General features: G+C 41.9%; 1 protein-coding gene across 1 annotated transcript; it reads left to right on the plus strand.

Moving 5' to 3' along the window:
- The first annotated feature begins 14,866 nt into the window (after positions 1 to 14,866).
- On the plus strand, positions 14,867 to 15,846 carry LOC147983448 (uncharacterized protein At2g29880-like). Its single transcript, XM_087539506.1, has 2 exons — positions 14,867 to 15,220; positions 15,304 to 15,846. Exons 1-2 carry the CDS (start codon positions 14,867 to 14,869, stop codon positions 15,844 to 15,846), a joined length of 897 nt encoding a protein of 298 aa, XP_087395632.1.
- The last annotated feature ends 2,957 nt before the right edge of the window (positions 15,847 to 18,803 follow it).

Genomic DNA, 18,803 nt, shown 5'->3' on the forward strand with positions numbered 1-18,803 from the left:
CACAGAGCGGCATACAACGCTGCTCACAATACAACACGCGACCCAGGCGAGGGTTCGTACCCAAAGGACGGCGCAACAAGATCCATCTATGGACCACGCAAGCGCCCCCAGCATACAATGCAACACAACAAGTATCCGAACAACGCGGCACGCCCAGCTACAGGGGTGCCGCACACCCCCTGTGTTTCACCGATGAGGTGCTGGACCATGAATTTCTCGAGGGATTCAAATCCGTAAACATAGAGGCATACGACGGAACAACAGACCCTGGGGTTTGGATTGAGGACTATATCCTTCATATCCATATGGCTCGAGGAGATGATCTCCACGCAATCAAATACTTACCCCTCAAGCTCAAAGGGCCAGCTCGTCACTGGCTCAAAGGCCTCCCCAAAGCTCCATTGGAAGTTGGGAAGAGCTCGAAGACGCCTTTCGGGCAAATTTTCAAGGGACTTATGTCCGACCTCCGGATGCGGATGATCTGAGCCATATAACTCAGCAGCCTGGAGAGTCAGCCCGAAAGCTTTGGAATAGGTTTCTTACTAAAAAGAACCAGATTATCGACTGTCCGGACACCGAAGCCTTAGCGGCTTTCAAGCATAGCGTCCGTGACGAATGGCTCGCCAGACACCTCGGCCAAAATAAGCCGTGAACGATGGCCGCTTTAACAAACCTCATGACCCGCTTTTGCGCGGGTGAGGACAGCTGGCTAGCCAGATGCAGCACCAGTGACCCCAGTACATCGGAAGTTAGAGATGGAAACGAGAAATCACGGCGCAACAGCAATAACAAATGCCAGAATAAAGAAGACAGCACGAAGGGCACGGCAGTAAACGCCGGATTCAAAAGCTCCCGGCCAGGTCAAAAGCCGCCCACTAAAGGCACCAGGGATGAACTGTCCAGCCTCAACAAAATTTTGGACCAAGTATGTCAGATCCACAGTACCCCGGGTAAACCTGCTAATCATACCCACAGAGAATGTTGGGTCTTCAAGCAGTCCGGCAAGCTCAACGCCGTACACAAAGGGGAGGACACACCAAGTGAAGACAAGGACGAGCCCCCCAAGTAAGACACGGGGGAACAAAAGAAATTCCCACCAGAAGTCAAAACAGTAAACGTACTACACATGATCAAGGGAAAAAACAATGCGGCACCCCCAGGAAAATATACCCAAGTGCCTGTCACCTCGAAGTCCTGCCAATGGTCGTCTCAACCGATCACTTTCGACCATCGTGATTACTCAGCAAGTATCCGACACGCAGGATGGGCTGCCTTGGTATTAGACCCAGTAATTGGCGAATATCACTTCACACGAGTCTTGATGGACGGCGGCAGTAGCCTAAACCTAATATACCAGGATACAATCCGCGGGATGGGTTTAGACCCAACACAAATTCGCCATAGCAATACTACCTTTAAAGGAGTAATGCCAGGCCCAGGGGCTCGTTGTACGGGCTCCCTCCTACTACAAGTTATATTCGGCTCCCCCGATAACTTCCGTCGCGAGCATTTAACTTTCCACATCGCTCCGTTTCAAAGTGGCTATCAAGCACTGCTAGGACGCGAAGCTTTCGCTCGCTTTAATTCAATACCACACTACGCCTCCCTCACACTCAAGATGCCCGGTCCACGTGGCATCATTACAGTGCACGGAGATATCAAGCGCTCTCTGCGCGCCGAAGAGAGTGAGGCTGCCTTGGCAGCCGAACATTAAAGACGTTTGGACCAGCGATCGAGTCCGGCGCCGCTATTTACACCGAATAAGTGATCACACCCCTATTCATCAATACAAGGGGCTCAATGCGCGTAGACAAGTGGCAATTTCTTATCATCTTCAATTATACATGGTTTCTTTAAAAACTATCTTTTTGCACGACAACTCTTTCACTTAACTTCCTCTCTTTTACAGACGATCATCGTGCTACACCCGTCCAGGATATGGCACAACGGAGACACAGGCGCAGACGTGCAGCAGGGACCCGCTCAAAGGATTATTTTTAGATTAAGACCCTGCGTAAACCTTTTTTACTATCTCTTGTTGATACATATCCACCGTTGTGAAGGATGCTGACGTCTTGGCATGTGGCCACGCCAGAACAATGCACGTACCTGGACACAAGGGGCTTCTTACAAAGGCCATTATTTAGGCCCGGTTTATACCACAAAGACCGAATACCTTAGGGAGTGTTCGGCGTCGCGAGTTTGGCCCTATATGCATCAGCTCCGAATCATTGTCTTTAGTCAAATGTTGGGTTTGCCCGGCTCCTGTGTTTTGGTGCCTTACGTTCCACTTTACCGGCTAAGGTGGCACCAGGAGAACTACTATGATTGTGCCCTGGTTCATCCGGATGAGCACCTCAGTAGAGAAAGCCGAAAACTGACTGTCATGATATAGCGTGAAACTGGTCAACCACTCGATGACCTGTGGGAATGTTAGAATTCCTCCGCCTTAACGAAGGGCCGTTTTCCGGCTAGGCATATACGCACCCCGAGATCGGGAGAGTGCGAAGCCACCAGGGGCTATCTAGTAGCCCCACTGTCAAACTCCTATGGCTAAGTGAAAGTGTTAAAGCATTATAGTCCGGTTGCCTCGCTCGCTCCGCTATCACCTCCTTAATAGGACCAAGACGTTGGGTTAAGTGTGAACGTGTGTTTTTGCTAGCACCTCCGCATTATATGCGTGGGGGTTGAAGCCGACGACTGCAATCTTTCAGGTTATACACACGTGTACAAAAATGGCCGCCCAGGAGGCATCATATTACTTTGAGGCAAAAGTATAAAAATAGCCTTATAAAACTCTATAAAAGCATTTCGCTTACAATGAGATTACATATCACTCAAACATAATATTTTTTGAGCACTGGGTCTCTATCAAACGGGCACCCTCAAGAACTTCTTCAAAGTCGTGCTCAGCAGCCTTTCGACCTATGGCCGAATCCCGCGCTGCAACATTGGTAGCATCCATCTCCGCCCAGTATGCCTTGACACGGGCAAAGGCCATCCGTGCGCCCTCTATGCACGCCAACCTCTTCATCGCATCAATGCGCGGCATCACATCGAGTAACTGTTGCACCAAGCTGAAATAGATGTTCGGTTTTGACCCTTCCGGCCATAACTGATCCACAACAGACCTCATGGAGAGTCCGGACAACCTATTTAGTTCGGCCCATTCGGCTAATTGGTCAGTCAATGAAAGTGGACGCTCGGGAGTATGGAATTGTCTCCAAAATAGCTGGTCTACTCCACGGTCCGTCTGACCCTGGAAGTACTTGGCCGCATCGACAGCGCTCGCCGCCAAATCCATATACACATCTTCCGAGCTCCACAGCCGATCCAGGGGGGCATACCGTGGATCTCCGAACTTCCTCCGCAACATAAAGGATTTCCCAGCTACAACATCATCGGCTTCCCGCAGCTCCTCCTTCTTTGCCCTCATAGCAGAGCGGAGGTCCTTCCTCATCGCAACAGCCTTCTCAAGGTCCGATGCCTTCGCCTGGTTTTCCTTTTCAAGAACCCGGCAACGGTCGGCGGCGGCTTTTAATTCTATAGCCATCTTCGCCATCTTATCTCGGCTCTCGCCATGTGCGGCCTTCTCGGCTTGCAACTCTTCGGCCGCCTTTAAAGCAGCCGCATTACCCAACCTCGCTTGTTCCTTGGCTCGGGCAAGTTCTGCCCGCAAGGCTTCAACATTGGCAGCCCCATCTGCAGTCACAACATATTAAAGATATTGGCATCATGCTACTCTTCCTATGTGACGTTCACCAGATAATGACACTTACCCTGTGCCTCGTCAAGCCTTTTGTTAACAAGCTCGACGTCAGCGTCTGCCGCATCCAACTGCCGTTCTAAATGGGCAAAGTCGCTAGTCCGGCTAGCCACCGGAGCTTCCATCACCTGCACATTGAGGCAGTATGGTTATTACCTGGGAATATGATCCTCTGTTCATCGTCGTTTCCGACGACAACCAGAGTCTCAGGGGCTACTATCTACACAGGGCACACCTAGTATGTGCAGGACTACCATACATTATTTTACGTACCTCAAACCCTGTCAGTAGACTCATAAAAGCTTTATGCAATCCGCTTTCGGCGGACGAGATTCTCTCCATCACCGTATTCATCAGCACACTGTGTTCATCTGAGATGGCCGCTCGCCCCATCACCGTAGTCAGTAACATTACAATCAGTGTCAGTCTTCTTCTTGAAGATCCATTTATTATCCGTGGATTGCCGATCATCGGGCAAGTCCACCAAAGTCCATACTTTGTTCTCATACATGGATCCCATCTCAGATTTCATGGCCTCAAGCCATTTTGCGGAATCTGGGCTTATCATCGCTTCATCATAGTTTGTAGGTTCGTCATGGTCTAGTAACATGACTTCCAGAACAGGATTGCCGTACCACTCTGGTGCGGAACGTGCTCTGGTTGACTTACGAGGTTCGGTAGTAACTTGATCTGAAGTTTCATGATCATTATCATTAGCTTCCTCACTAGTTGGTGTAGGCATCACGGGAATGGTTTTCTGTGATGAGCTACTTTCCAATTCGAGAGAAGGTACAATTACCTCATCAAGTTCTACTTTCCTACCACTCACTTCTTTCGAGAGAAACTCCTTCTCTAGAAAGGATCCATTCTTAGCAACAAAGATCTTGCCTTCGGATCTGTGATAGAAGGTGTACCCAACAGTCGCTTTTGGGTATCCTATGAAGACGCACTTCTCCGATTTGGGTTCGAGCTTATCAGGCTTAAGATTTTTCACATAAGCATCGCAACCCCAAACTTTAAGAAATGACAGCTTAGGTTTCTTGCCAAACCACAATTCATACGGTGTTGTCTCAACGGATTTAGACGGTGTCCTACTTAAAGTGAATGCAGCTGTCTCTAATGCATAACCATAAAATGATAGTGGTAAATCAGTAGGAGACATCATAGATCGCACCATATCTAATAAAGTACGGTTACGACGTGCGGGCACACCATTACGTTATGGTGTTCCAGGTGGCATGAGTTGTGAAACCATTCCACATTGTTTTAAATGAAGGCCAAACTCGTAACTCAAATATTCGCCTCCACGATCAGATCATAGAAACTTTATTTTCTTGTTACGATGATTCTCCACTTCACTCTGAAATTCTTTGAACTTTTAAAATGTTTCAGACTTGTGTTTCATTAAGTAGATATACCCATATCTGCTCAAATGATTTGTGAAGGTCAGAAAATAATGATACCCACCGCGAGCCTCTACACTCATCGGACCGCATGCATCGGTATGTATTATTTCCAGTAAGTCAGTGGCTCGCTCCATTGTTATGGAGAATGGAGTTTTAGTCATCTTGCCCATGAGGCATGGTTCGCAAGCATCAAATGATTCATAATCAAGTGATTTCAAAAGTCCATCCGCATGGAGTTTCTTCATGCGCTTTACACCAATATGACCTAAACAGCAGTCCCACAAATATGTTGCACTATCATTATCAACTTTGCATCTTTTGGCATCAATATTATGAATATGTGTATCACCACGATCGAGATTCAACAAACCATTCACACTGGGTGTATGACCATAGAAGGTTTTATTCATATAAACAGAACAACAATTATTCACTGACTTAAATGTATAATTGTATTGTAATAAATGTGATCTAATTGTATTAATGCTCAACGCAAACACCAAATAACTATCTCTCTCCTGATTGCGTGTATCTCTTCCTTTCCTAGCCTAAATAGTTTACTTGCCGCTGATCAATGAATTAGACAAGGGTAATTTCGTCCTAAATAGTCTATAATTATGTGCCTTGGTCACTGTGCCAAGAATAATACACCTTAGATAAAGGAATGGAGGGAGTATGATTATTAATCTTTTTATCCAAATTTTCAATGTGCTCTACAGTGGCCATTTTATTCTCAATAGCTTCTAGCCTTTGCATAACGTGTTCCAAAGTCAATGCAGTTTCATTAATAGCAATAGGTGGTGATCCCACTAAATTTCCCATAGCATTAAAAGCATCCATAGGGTGACTACTCAGGAAAGTCCCTCCTGTAATACCCACATAAAAATTGTGAAGAAGAACGGTAGTGGATTCCTTACGAGTTAATCTATTATGAGCATCACAAATCCTATGCCAAGCATCTTTTAGATTTTCTCCTCCCCTTTGTTTAAAATTGAGAACTTCATTTTTAGGGGTACATGTAACAAGAGAAGAACTAGCCATAACGACAAAGCAAAACGAACAAGTAAACACAAAAAAGGCAAATAGAAAATATTTTTGTATATTTTTTTGTAAAAGGTTTTAGAAGTGGGCGATGAAAACGAGAGGCAAAGGGCAAATAAAGTAAATGCAAGGAGATGAAAGTTTATGCGTAGGTACTTGATAGATGTTGGTGACATCTCCCGGCAATGACGCCAAAAATTCTTCCTACTACTTGTGATCTCTCTCTCTCTCTCCTTTTGATCTTCAATACAATGATCTCCTTTGAGATCAATCTGATGTAACTCTTGTGGTGTATTTGTTGGGAGTCGATGATTTGTGGATTTATGATTAGATTGTTCATTGAATATAATTGAATCTTTGGAAGTTTCTTTGATGTATAATTGAGTAGCTATCTATGCTTTCCGAGTTATTTGTCTTCTCTGTACAAGATAGATGGGTAATTCTTCAAAGTGAAAAGTGCATAGTAGTGGGTTCAACCTCACGCTGATCTATATCCCAGTGACATAATGGGAAGAAGGCACATGATGTGTTGTTGTTACTAAGGATAAAACTACAGAGATTGATCTTATTGATAGGTTTCTTTCTGCCTATATCGTGTCATATTACTTATTGCATTACTATTTTTCTTTAAACTTAATACCTTGAGATGCATGTTGGGTAGCGGTTTTGAGCTGGAGTAATAGTATTAGATACAGTTGGATTACGGTCTACTTGTCATGGACATGATGCCTATGCAAGATTATGCCGTGAATGATCTTAGTTATGATCGATGCTGCTTACCTGCCAATTTCCTAACAATAATTCGTTTACCATGCCACTGCCTGCTTTCAAGAGAGAAGCCATTAGTGAACATATGTTGCTCTATTAATACTCGTGTTGCTCTATTTCTCTTTTATTTACTTTTACTATTTTTTCATTTGTGTCATATCACTATCTATCACTATTTGCTTTTAACCTTGCAACTAGCAAGACGAGGGGATTGACAACCCCCTTGTCAAGTTAGGTGCAAGCATTCTTTGTTTGTGTGCATGTGCTGCTTATCTTGTTAGCTTGTAGACTCCTACTGGTTTGATTAAACCTTTGTTCTTAACTGAGTGAAATACTTTCTGCTGCTATGCTACATCACCCTTCCTCTTCGGGAAAATCCAACTTCTAGCCTTTGCATAATGTGTTCCAAAGTCAATGCAGTTTCATTAATAGCAATAGGTGGTGATCCCACTAAATTTCCCATAGCATTAAAAGCATCCATAGGGTGACTACTCAGGAAAGTCCCTCCTGTAATACCCACATAAAATTTGCGAAGAAGAATGGTAGTGGATTGCTTATGAGTTAATCTATTATGAGCATCACAAATCCTATGACAAGCATCTTTTAAATTTTCTCCTCCCCTTTGTTTAAAATTGAGAACTTCATTTTTAGGGGTACATGTAACAAGAGAAGAACTAGCCATAACGACAAAGCAAAACGAACAAGTAAACACAAAAAAGGCAAATGGAAAACATTTTTGTATATTTTTCTGTAAAAAGGTTTTAGAAGTGGGGGAGATGAAAATGAGAGACAAAGGGCAAATAAAGTAAATGCAAGGAGATGAAAGTGTATGCGTAGGTACTTGATAGATGTTGGTGATGTCTCCCCGACAATGACGCCAAAAATTCTTCCTGCTACTTGTGAGCTGCGTTGGGATTTCCTGAAGAGGAGAGGATGATGCAGTACAGTAGAGATAAGTATTTCTCTCTGTTAGAAACCAAGCTTATCAATCCAGTAGGAGAACCACGCAACAACTCGTTAGCAGTACCTACACACAAAATAACAAATACTTGCACCCAACACAAGCATGTGGTTGTCAATCCCTTAGTGGTTAATTACAAGGATTAAATCTGGTAGTGATAAATAGATAAATAAAAACACAAAATAAAAATAAGTAAAGAAAAGTGTAGGAAGGTATTTTTGGAATTTAATATATGATTTAGATAGACCCGGGGGGGATAGTTTTCACTAGAGGCTTCTCTCTTGAAAATAGCATACAGTGGGTAAACAAATTACTGTTGGGAAATTGATAGAAAAGCGAATGATCATGGTGATATCTAAGGCAATGATTATGTATATAGGCATCATCTGAGACAAGTACATCGACTCCTTCCTGCATCTACTACTATTACTCCACACATCGACCGCTATCTAGTATGCATCTAGAGTATTAAGTTCATAAAGAACGGAGTAATGCCTTAAGCAAGATGACATGATGTAGACAAAGTAAACTCAATTAATATGAATAAACCCCATCTTTTTATCATTAATGGCTATGATACAAATACGTGTCATGTCCCTTTCTGTCACTGGGATTGAGCACCGCAAGATCAAACCCATCACAAAGCACCTCACCCATTGCAAGAAAAATTAATCTAGTTGGCCAAACCAAATCAATAGATCAGAGAGAAATACAAAGCTATAATAATCATGCATAAAAGAGTTCAGAGAAGACTCAAATAATATGCATAGATGATATGATCATAAAGTCACAATTCATCGGATCCCAACAATTATCCCACAAAGAGTGATTACATCGAATAGATCTCCAAGAATATCAAGGAGAACATTGTATTGAAGATCAAATAGAGAGAAGAAGTCATCTAGCAACTAGCTATGGACCTGTAGGTCCGTGGTATACTACTCACACATCATCAGAAGGGCAACAAGGTTGATGTAGAGCCCCTCCTTGATCGATCCTCCCTCTGGTAGAGTGTCGGGGAAGGCCTCCAGATGGGATCTCGTGAGAATAGAAATTTGTGGCGGCGGAAAAAGTATTTTGGGTGGCTCTCTGATGTAGGAGGAATATTTGGGTATTTTATAGAGCTGAGATTAGCTCAAGAGGTGCCATGAGGGGCCCACAAGCCTGGGGCGCCCCCCTAGGGTGTGCCTGGCAGGCTTGTCGCCTTCTCGTGGCTCTTCAGGTCTTCTCCCGAAGCTTCTAGGGTCCCCTCTGGTACAGAAAAAATTAATCGAAAGTTTTTTTTCATTTGGACTCTTTTTATATGGATTTTCTGAAAAGCCAAAAACAGCAACTGGCACTGGGCACTGAGCGAATAGGTTAGTCCCAAAAACGATATATAATTGCATATAATTTCTTAATAAACATCCAAGATCGATATTATCATAGCATAGAACAATTAAAAATCATAGATAAGTTGGAGACATATCAGTTATTATAATTGATTATGGACGATATTACTCAATTCATAATAGACAAATTTGGGTCGATTCAACATGGTCGTTCTTCCAATGTCGTAATCTCAATGTTGTTTTAGGACTATCGTTTAACACTTTAAACAATATCCTAAGATCCGAGAAACATGATCACCAACAACACTTGAGCTAGTCCTAGAGGCAAGACTAGGAATCTTTTATTTAACCGTTTATCATTCCACACGTGCATATGAGTTTTCCACATAATCGCGTATTCCAGAATCATAGAAGTTATAGCATAGAATATAAACTCTTTAATTATGAATATAGAAATATAATGATATAAATATTATTGCTTCTAGGGCATATTCCCAACACACATGCCCACGCGGGGCCCTTGAGCCACCGTTTGACCTAATTCCAACGCCTATAACTCCTATAAGTTCCAAAACCTTCAAAAGTGGAACCCGATAGAATTTTATTGCCGTCGCAAGTCTCTGTTCCGAAGCGATCCCATCTGGAGCCCTATTCCGGCGCTCTGCTGGAGGGGGAAGCCACCACGGGAGGCCTCTTCATCAACCTTGCTGCCTCCATGATGATGTGTGAGTAGTTCCTTCAGGACTTACATGTCCATAACAATAGCTAGGTGCCTTCTCTCTCTCTATCTATCTATCTATCTATCTATCTATCTATCTCAACAACTCGTTAGCAGTACCTACACATAAAATAACAAAATACTTGCACCCAACGCAAGCATGTGGTTGTCAATCCCTTAGTGGTTAATTACAAGGATTAAATCAGGTAGTGATAAATAGATAAATAAATGATGGGTAGATTTTGGACACAACTCTTGCCCAGGATATCTTCGCCGGGGTATTGAGGGACCTCCTATTTTCCACACCTATGCCCTAGATAGACAGGTAACACGAACACCTACAAGATTTGGGTCAACCGGTACCTAGTGCGGGGCACAAACGTTTTTTTCTTTTTAATTTAGTTTTGTGTTTTACTTTTTTTACAAAATTATAAAATTGTTCCCTGATTAAATAACGTTCATGAATTCAAAAAGGTTTTGTAAATTTTGGAAAAAATCACAAATTCGAAAAATTCATGAATTTTTAAAAAATGGAAGTGATTTACTTTTTGCAAATTTGAAAAGATGTTTTAAATTCAAAAATATTCCTAGAATTGAAGAGATGTTCACAAATTTGAAAAAATATTTGTTGAGTCTAAAAATGTTTGCAAATTAAAAACAAAATCACTTCAAAACTATTCACAATTTTGGAAAAAAATTGCAAATTAAAAAATGTTCAGGTATTTGAAAAATGTTCCCAAAATGTGAAAATTATCATAAATTCTAAAAATGTTCAAAAAATCTAAGTAAATTCACTAATTCAATTTTTTTTAAAATACGAAAAAGATAGTTAATTTGAAAAAAGTTCATGAATTCTAAAAAACACAAGTTGGAAAATATTTGGAAATTAAAATAATATTCATGGATTCAAAAAATGTTCACAAATTTTAAAAGGTGTACATAAATGAAAAAGATTGAAATTTTAAATAATATTCATGAATTTAAAGTGGGAAAACAAAAATAAACAAAGAAAGATGGAAAAGGTGAAAACAAAATTTTGAAAAAAAAATAAAAAATAGAAAAAGACTTAAAACTAAAAGAAAACTAACAAAAAAGGGAAAGAAAGAAAAACAATACAAGGGTTTCTAGGTGTTGTTAGTTTGGGTTGTCGGTGTTAGCATAGCGCCAGGCTAGTCCAGCGCGTGCTAGGATATTAGTTTGGTGGTTACCTACACTCAATTGCGTCGTTAGAGCATCTATAACCGGAGCCCTCACATCCGCCCCAAAAGTCTGGGCGGCCTGCCAGGACAGGAAATGCCACACAACGCAAAATCCGGCCAAATGCCCAGGCTGACCTGCACTGCCCATACCATGCCCATATCTGGGATGGATATGGGGTTGCCCGGATGTACTTACCACATAGGATTGGGCACAAGGGCCTGCGCCAGTTCACTTGAAGACATCCCCCTCCTTGTCCGACCAGTCTTGTTTTGTCTTCTCTCCCTCGTTCGCACAACCACCACCGTTTCTCTGCGGTCGTCCCCAACCCACAACTTTGCCACCGGAGGCCCGAACCCACACCGCCTCTGATCATGCCGCAACCGGTCAAGGACATTGTCCCGGTACGTCCAACTCCACAGGATATACACCTTGCACTCTATGTGTTCGATGAAATGTCCAAGTAGGTTTTTTATTATTTTGGTCAACACGGACCTTGACGAATTTTTTTTCAATGAGTTCATCGATTTGTCAAATTCAGACGATGAAGATGTTGGAATGATGATGATGATAAGCATCCAAGAGGAAATGGAGAAGGTAGAGGGGTATATACTGAAGTTCAAGGGTTCCATAAAAGGGTCGAAGAGTTATTGCCTGGGATAGGATTGCCGGTGCACAACTTCTGCGTACAGACTATTTCACACTGGACTCAACATGCCGTGAAGGTTTCTTTCGACGTCGCTTCCAGATGGGCAGATGTTTGTTCTTGTGTGTAGTGACTGCTGTAGAGAAGGTTGATAACAACTTCAAGTTAATGAAGGATTGTTACCAAAAACTTTCTTCCTATCCTCTACAGAAATGCATGTATGCTCTCAGGATATTTGCTTACAGTAAGGCCACATATGCAATTGATACTAGAATCCGAATGGGAGAGACCGTGGTCTTGAACACCTCGATGCAATTTGCACGCACTCTGGTGAAGGGGTTTAGAGCAGAGTAGCCGAGAGAGCCAACTGTGGAGTACACAGAAAAAATGTTGTCAATTGGAGCATCAAGAGGATTCCCAAGTATGCTATTTCAGTTGATTACATGCATTGGCAATGAAAGAACCGCCGAAAAGGTTTGCGTGGGCAATACCAATGTCATGTCAAAGAAGCCACCGTCATACTTGACGCAGTGACATCGAAGGACTTGTGGATTTGGCGTGCTTTCTTTGGCACGCCTGGTTCTAACAATGACATCAATATGGTCCGACGATCTCCTTTGTTCAAGAGACTTTGCGATGGGGAAGCTCGGCCGTGAAACTACACCATCAACAGTCGCAACTACAACATATGGTACTATCTTGCCGATTGTATCTATCCTCAATGAGCGGCATTTGTGAAGACTATATCATCAGATCCTCATGGTAGGAAACAATGTCTCTTTGCACAAGCGCAAGAAGGTGGTGAGGATGTGGATGGGGTATTCGGTGTACTCCAAGTTCGTTCGGGTCTTGTTCGTGGAGCAACAATGGCGTGGGAAGCGGAGAGACTTTGGAAGCTCCTGACATGTTGTGTAATCTTGCACAATATGATTGTCGAGGATGACGGTGAAGGGGTAGCCCACACGCATAATTTTGAGAAGCGGTGTTCAGGTCCGCCTTCCGGAACAATAGGCGAAGCATATTGCCAACCTTCTAGAGATGCATCGACAACTACGAGATCAACAGGTGCATATGCAACTTCTCAATGATCCCGTGGAGCATATGTGGATCCACACTGGAAATCGGTAAACTTTTCTTTTAATGTTTCAGTTATGCACTATGAACAACTTTATGTTTTCACTACGTTTCGATTATGTATTCTTAAGTACGAATAATTTGTATTTATGTGCACTACTCATTGTTTGGCTGTGATGATCGACGTCCATGTGTTTGCATGTATTTGATGTCTTGAAAATAGGAGTTGTGGTTACAAATGAGGTCATTTGAGGGCCGGCCGGTCACTATCCGTGGATGCATCCGGACATGTCCAAGGATGTATAGACCCGAATTTGATAACTCTCGTTTGATACTCTTAGCTAGCTTAGCTTGATGCTACAAAGACACGTCTACACGTCCACCAAAAGAGGGAAAGAGAGAAAAAGGTAGTAGTGAATATCAATGGCTCACACATATTGATTGTATACAAACAAACCATTACTTGAGATGTAGTAAAAGAACTTATTACATGTATGAAGCTAACAAATATGGATATGTCTGAGACCCTGTGTGTCCATACTCAATATAGATTCATGATATGTATCCAGATATTATGAATTATTAAACAAACACTAAAAAACTCTTTTTTGTTGGCGATACATGATGAATGCCTTCTCAATACCTTTTTTTATATGTCTCATGCCATGTTACCAAGAAAATCTATGCATCGAGTGTCCGATGTAGTTGGACATACCAGGAGGTGCCCCTTTCGAGGGGCTTGCCTACTCCATGCGTGCTCCATGGACACGTGCCGAGCAAATAACGAATATGAGCCTTTTATGCGGCGCGGGTATTTTCTTCTCGTGGGAAACAACTGCACATACGATCATCATGATACTCGAACAGGAATATAAGATAGCATAATATGGGAGGCACATTTTCTCCTTCCTAGTTCAACACTTGTAGAAATTATTCTTCAGCAGAACAAAAAAGTACTTATAGAAACACACGTCAAATCGCTACCGTAATTAGAGACAAGCGAGTCAATATGCATCCCAAAGGCTATGTATAAATAATCAGTAACCTGAATTTGGTTGATGCATCAGTCCAACACTAGTCGGTGGCTTGACTTTAGGGCCTTGTTTGGATACGATGGATTAGCCAAACTAGTTTTCCGTGGACCCATATAACCGCCCAACAAACTAAAACCATGTTTGGGCCCTCCAACAAAACCGTGGATAACTTAAATTCTGTTTCCACAAAGCCAGGAAACTACGTTTTATCAAAAAAGACTAATACTCGTTTTTGAGAAAACAAGATTACATAAAACTCTCATTTTCCTCTCCGCTCCTTCCTCAACAAACTTATTGGCGCCAATTCTTCCCTCCCGCAGCCAGTTCTAGGCGCCATTTTTTCCATCGCATCTATATAAACTGGACGGCGGCACAACAAACATCAGCAAAAAAAGATCTGGAAACCTAGTTCAATGGCTAGCCGCTAACCCCTGCTGTGATCGCCAATTCCCTGGCCGCCGGTGTTAGGCTGGGATCACCAATTACTGGCAGCTGGCCATTGCTGGGACGAGAAGGGATCTCTCTTCCCCAACTTGTTTCCATCACCAGAGATCAATCTGCAGATTCGTCATCCTACAGGTAAGGTCCATAATCAGAAACTGATCAGCATACTCAAATCTGTAGGAAGAAGGTTCATGCTTTCAGGACATGAATGCAACTACGAAATTGAAATTTAAATCTGTAGCAGCTGTGTGTTTACTTGAGTGATGAATAGACAATTATTCCCTATAGATTAGTCACATATGTAAATTGTCAGGTCTTAGTTTTTACTACAATATAGGCAATCCTTGTAGATGGAATACCCTTCATGATAATTTCCTTAGATCATAATTGGTGCCAAAGGTAACAAAGATTGCAGTATTTGTGTAACTTAAATGATTTAACTAGTAATCGTTTTGTTGCTTTATTTCCCTTTAGGAAAATATGGATGACCAAATCAAAAGCATTAAGAAGGAAAAGACCGATAAGCAGGTCACAAAGCGCCACACATGGAAATCTTCAGAGGACAAAGTATTGCTGAACATACTAAAAGATCAAACTTTAAATGGAGGGAAGGAAGGAACAGGATACACAAAAAAAGCATGGCGTGAAATCCTAGAAAAGTTCAATGAGTCCAAGGTAGACAAACTTGAGTTGCAACAAATAAAAAATCGCCATAAGTACTACAGGAATTGTTATGCTACCATGGACAGACTTCTAAAGCACACAGGATTTGGTTGGGATGACGATGACAAAATGATCAAAGCTCCAGAAGAAAAATGGGCAGAACTCATTTTGGTAAGTTTAAGAATAGTAACTTTTATATAATTGCCATATCATACACTTGACCAATAGACTAACAATGAACTTACAAACCGCAGAAGGATAAGAATATTCAAGAATACCGAGATAAAGTGTGGCCTAGTTGGATAGACCTGCAAGACATATGTGCGAGCTCTACTGCATCCGGACTCGGTGATGTATCTAGCAAAGGGAAAGGTGAAACAACTAAAGCACAAATTGATCTGAATGAGGTGGTAGAACTAGAATCCGATGAAATAAATGATCCCACTATTGTTTGTCCTAAAAAGCCTAATAGCACCAAGGCAGAGAAAAAGAAGAAGTGCAATGCAAGTGGATCACAAGAACCTCCAAAGGGACAGAAGCGATCAGCCGATGATGCTATAAACGCAATTGATCGCCTAGCGGACGCATCACTCCTCATCGCTGAATCAAAGAAAAATGCAGCACAACAGATAGAAGCTTACTCAGTGAAAGCATGTATGAAGATATTAAATAGCATGCCTGGACTTGAGGCAAATAAAAAATTGAAAGCTGCAGAAGCATTTGAACAAGCCAATAAAAGGGCGATTTTCGTGGAGATGGATGAAGAGACTCGATCTCTTTGGGTTGACAATGCGTAGTTTTGTTTTCTTGTAATGTACCGTTGAGCTTTGAGATTAAGTCATATTTGCAATTTTTCATTAATCCTTCTGTAATTTTGTGTTCAAACAATCAATGGCAGTTGCAATTTTATATATTTATTTGGTTGTTGTTGCTTGCTAATTATAAGATCCAATTATAAATTTCTACTCTTGATATTTGGAGTTATATATATTTATGTTGTTCAGATCAATAAAGAACCGAATATATAAAATTGATGGCATATATTTCCTTTACGTTGATTGGTTTGACACAACAATGATGCAATGGTGTTCTCTCGCTCATTACATGATTTTTGTCCTGCCATTTAACAGAAAGTCTATCGATCAGTTAAAGGAGAGTGATGGAAGATATGGCAAATGAAGAATATTCTGATTCTGAGCAGATGGTTGTTCATAACATTTCGGCAGTGTCACTGTTTCGATATGTGCTATTTGGAAGACTATTCAAAACACCACGTAGTACTTCCAAATTAACTGGTGCTCAGAAAACTAAAGAGTGGTTAGAAGGGCATCCAGTTAGATTTTATGAACAACTTCGCGTTGATAAGCACACCTTCTACTTACTGCGAGATGCATTGTGCGAGAGGAATTTACTTAAGGATACAAAACGGATGGATGTGAATGAACAACTAGTGATATTTCTACATACAATTGGGCATAATGTTAGGAATCGTGTTCTCCAGGATAGATTTCAACATTCAGGAGAAACAATTAGTCGACACTTCAAGAGAGTTTTAAAAGCCATAAATGGTTTGCGTGATGTTTGCATAACTGATCCGGCCAATGAAGTTCCAACCAAAATATTGGCCGATGAAAGGTACTACCCATACTTCAAGGTATATATCCTATCTCAAGAACATGTTCCTTTTCCAAATGACTTGCATAATGGTTTAAAACTTACATTCTAATTCACAATTTTACCAACAGAACTGCATCGGAGCAATTGATGGGACACATATTAATGCAAAGATCAAGCTTGATAAGCAAACTCCATACAGAAATAGGCATGGTTATCCATCTCAAAATGTTATGGCGGTAGTGTCATTTGACATGTCATTTTTATATGTGGCTGCTGGATGGGAAGGTTCTGCATCGGATCAGGCCGTTTTACGGTGGGCTGTTACTGATGGTGGCTTTGTTGTTCCAGAAGGTAAAATTTTAAATACATGAATTTTACATGCATGCAAGTAAAGTTTATCTTCATTGTCTCAAACATATGATTATATGATAGAAAATTTGAGTGTGATATCAAACTTTACATGCAGGTAAATTTTATCTTGTTGACTCGGGATACGCAAATACTCCAAGATTTATTGCCCCCTACCGTGGAGATCGCTATCACATTGGTTCTTTCCGTGGAACTAATCGTCGGTATAGTAGTGAGAAAGATCTGTTCAACCATCTACATGCACAACTGCGGAATGTTGTAGAACGCACTTTTGGTGTTCTAAAAGCCCGATTTCCAATATTAACCAGGAATGGAGGAATCCCTTATCCTTACAAAAAACAGGTCCAAATTGTTATGGCTTGTTGCATCATCCATAACTTCATTAGGAAGGTTGATAGGGATGATGAGTTGTTTCAGCTTTTCGAACAAGAGGGTATAGAAGGAAATGTTGACACAGGTGACCAACAAGTTAGAGGGCACGCAAATTTACAAGAAGATGATCGAGTTGCTGGTGAGCGATTACGTGCAGGCATCGCTCAACAGTTGTGGACTAATCATCAACGACGTACCACGCAAGAAGAAGAAGAAGATGATGATGATTAAACACTGCAATATTTTATTGCGATCTTTATATGCATATACACTGCATAGTTATCATTATATCTTTTCATTCCTTAGTAGGCCCAGGAACTTTCTATTCTATTTATATTCAAGCACACTCTGTCTCTACAGCTACAGATGATAGCACTGCTGAAATAATAATTCTATGCCAATCACCTAATGAAGCAATCAGTAAAAGCTCTGTATGCCTTCTCTAGTTTGTGAGATTGATGAACTAAATGGACAAGACTAAGCTACTAACCTTGTAAAGGTAGTAACAATCTGAAAAATGAACTTGTAAATCTGAAATAGATAACTACTCTGTGCACATAATTTCTGGTGAGATCAAAACGTACAAATGCGCGTGAACGTCCATGTGTTGGGCTAAGCTAAAGAATGAATCAATTGACTAGCCTATATGCGCCTGAATGTGCAAAGATAATAGATCATTCATACGCAATCAGGTATCTTTTTGGCTCTGTGAAGTGAAGTAGTACTCACATTTCTGTAGTTGAAGAATTGGAGCACCTTGTTGACAGCGTCGATGTACTTGACTGATGGCGGGCCATGGAGTACGCTGATGCTGATAGAGACATCAATGAGGACGAAGGCGCCAAGGACGGCGCGGAGTATCCACCACGAGCTTGCGCTTGACGACGACTCAGGTGAGACCGATGTCCCTGTGCTTCTTCTTGGGCTCCGGCGGGCTGACTACCAAATCCGTACAAAGCCTATGGAGGAGCCGACGAAGTGGAGGTAGAGGCGGCGACCTAGCCATCGAGGGAAATCGACCGCCGGCGTCGCGCGTGCGCCGTGTCGTCCATGGGAGAGCAGAGGCGAGCTGTGGCTTGGACGAGCTGGGGACGAGCAGTGATTAACTTGACACAAAGAGGCCGAGCTGCCGAGAAGTGGTGGTGGTGGCAGGAGGCAATGGCGACGACGAATCGGCGATTTGGAGGCTGCCGTCCGGCCAATTTGGGGAAAGTGGCCAGCTTTGGGAAGGCCACGAGTTCAGGGGTAGGAGAATAGAAAATACTTTTTTTTCTAGAAGCCAGGGAATAGCCATAGGCGAGCGGTCTCCAAACAAGGATCTGCGTACGCTGGTTTTACACCTTCCATAACCCAAACAAAGTTTTCGTTAAACAGATTATACACAAAAAAATAAATA

This window comes from Triticum urartu, chromosome 2A, assembly GCF_056163025.1.
Source record: "Triticum urartu cultivar PI428250 chromosome 2A, HENAU_Tu73, whole genome shotgun sequence".
Classification (NCBI taxonomy): Eukaryota; Viridiplantae; Streptophyta; class Magnoliopsida; order Poales; family Poaceae; genus Triticum; species Triticum urartu.

Coding starts and splice junctions, on each gene's coding strand:
- LOC147983448 (XM_087539506.1), top strand. CDS start 14,867: ATGGATGACCAAATCAAAAGCATTAAGAAGGAAAAGACCGATAAGCAG. Junction 15,221..15,303: donor AATGGGCAGAACTCATTTTG/GTAAGTTTAAGA, acceptor TACAAACCGCAG/AAGGATAAGAATATTCAAGA.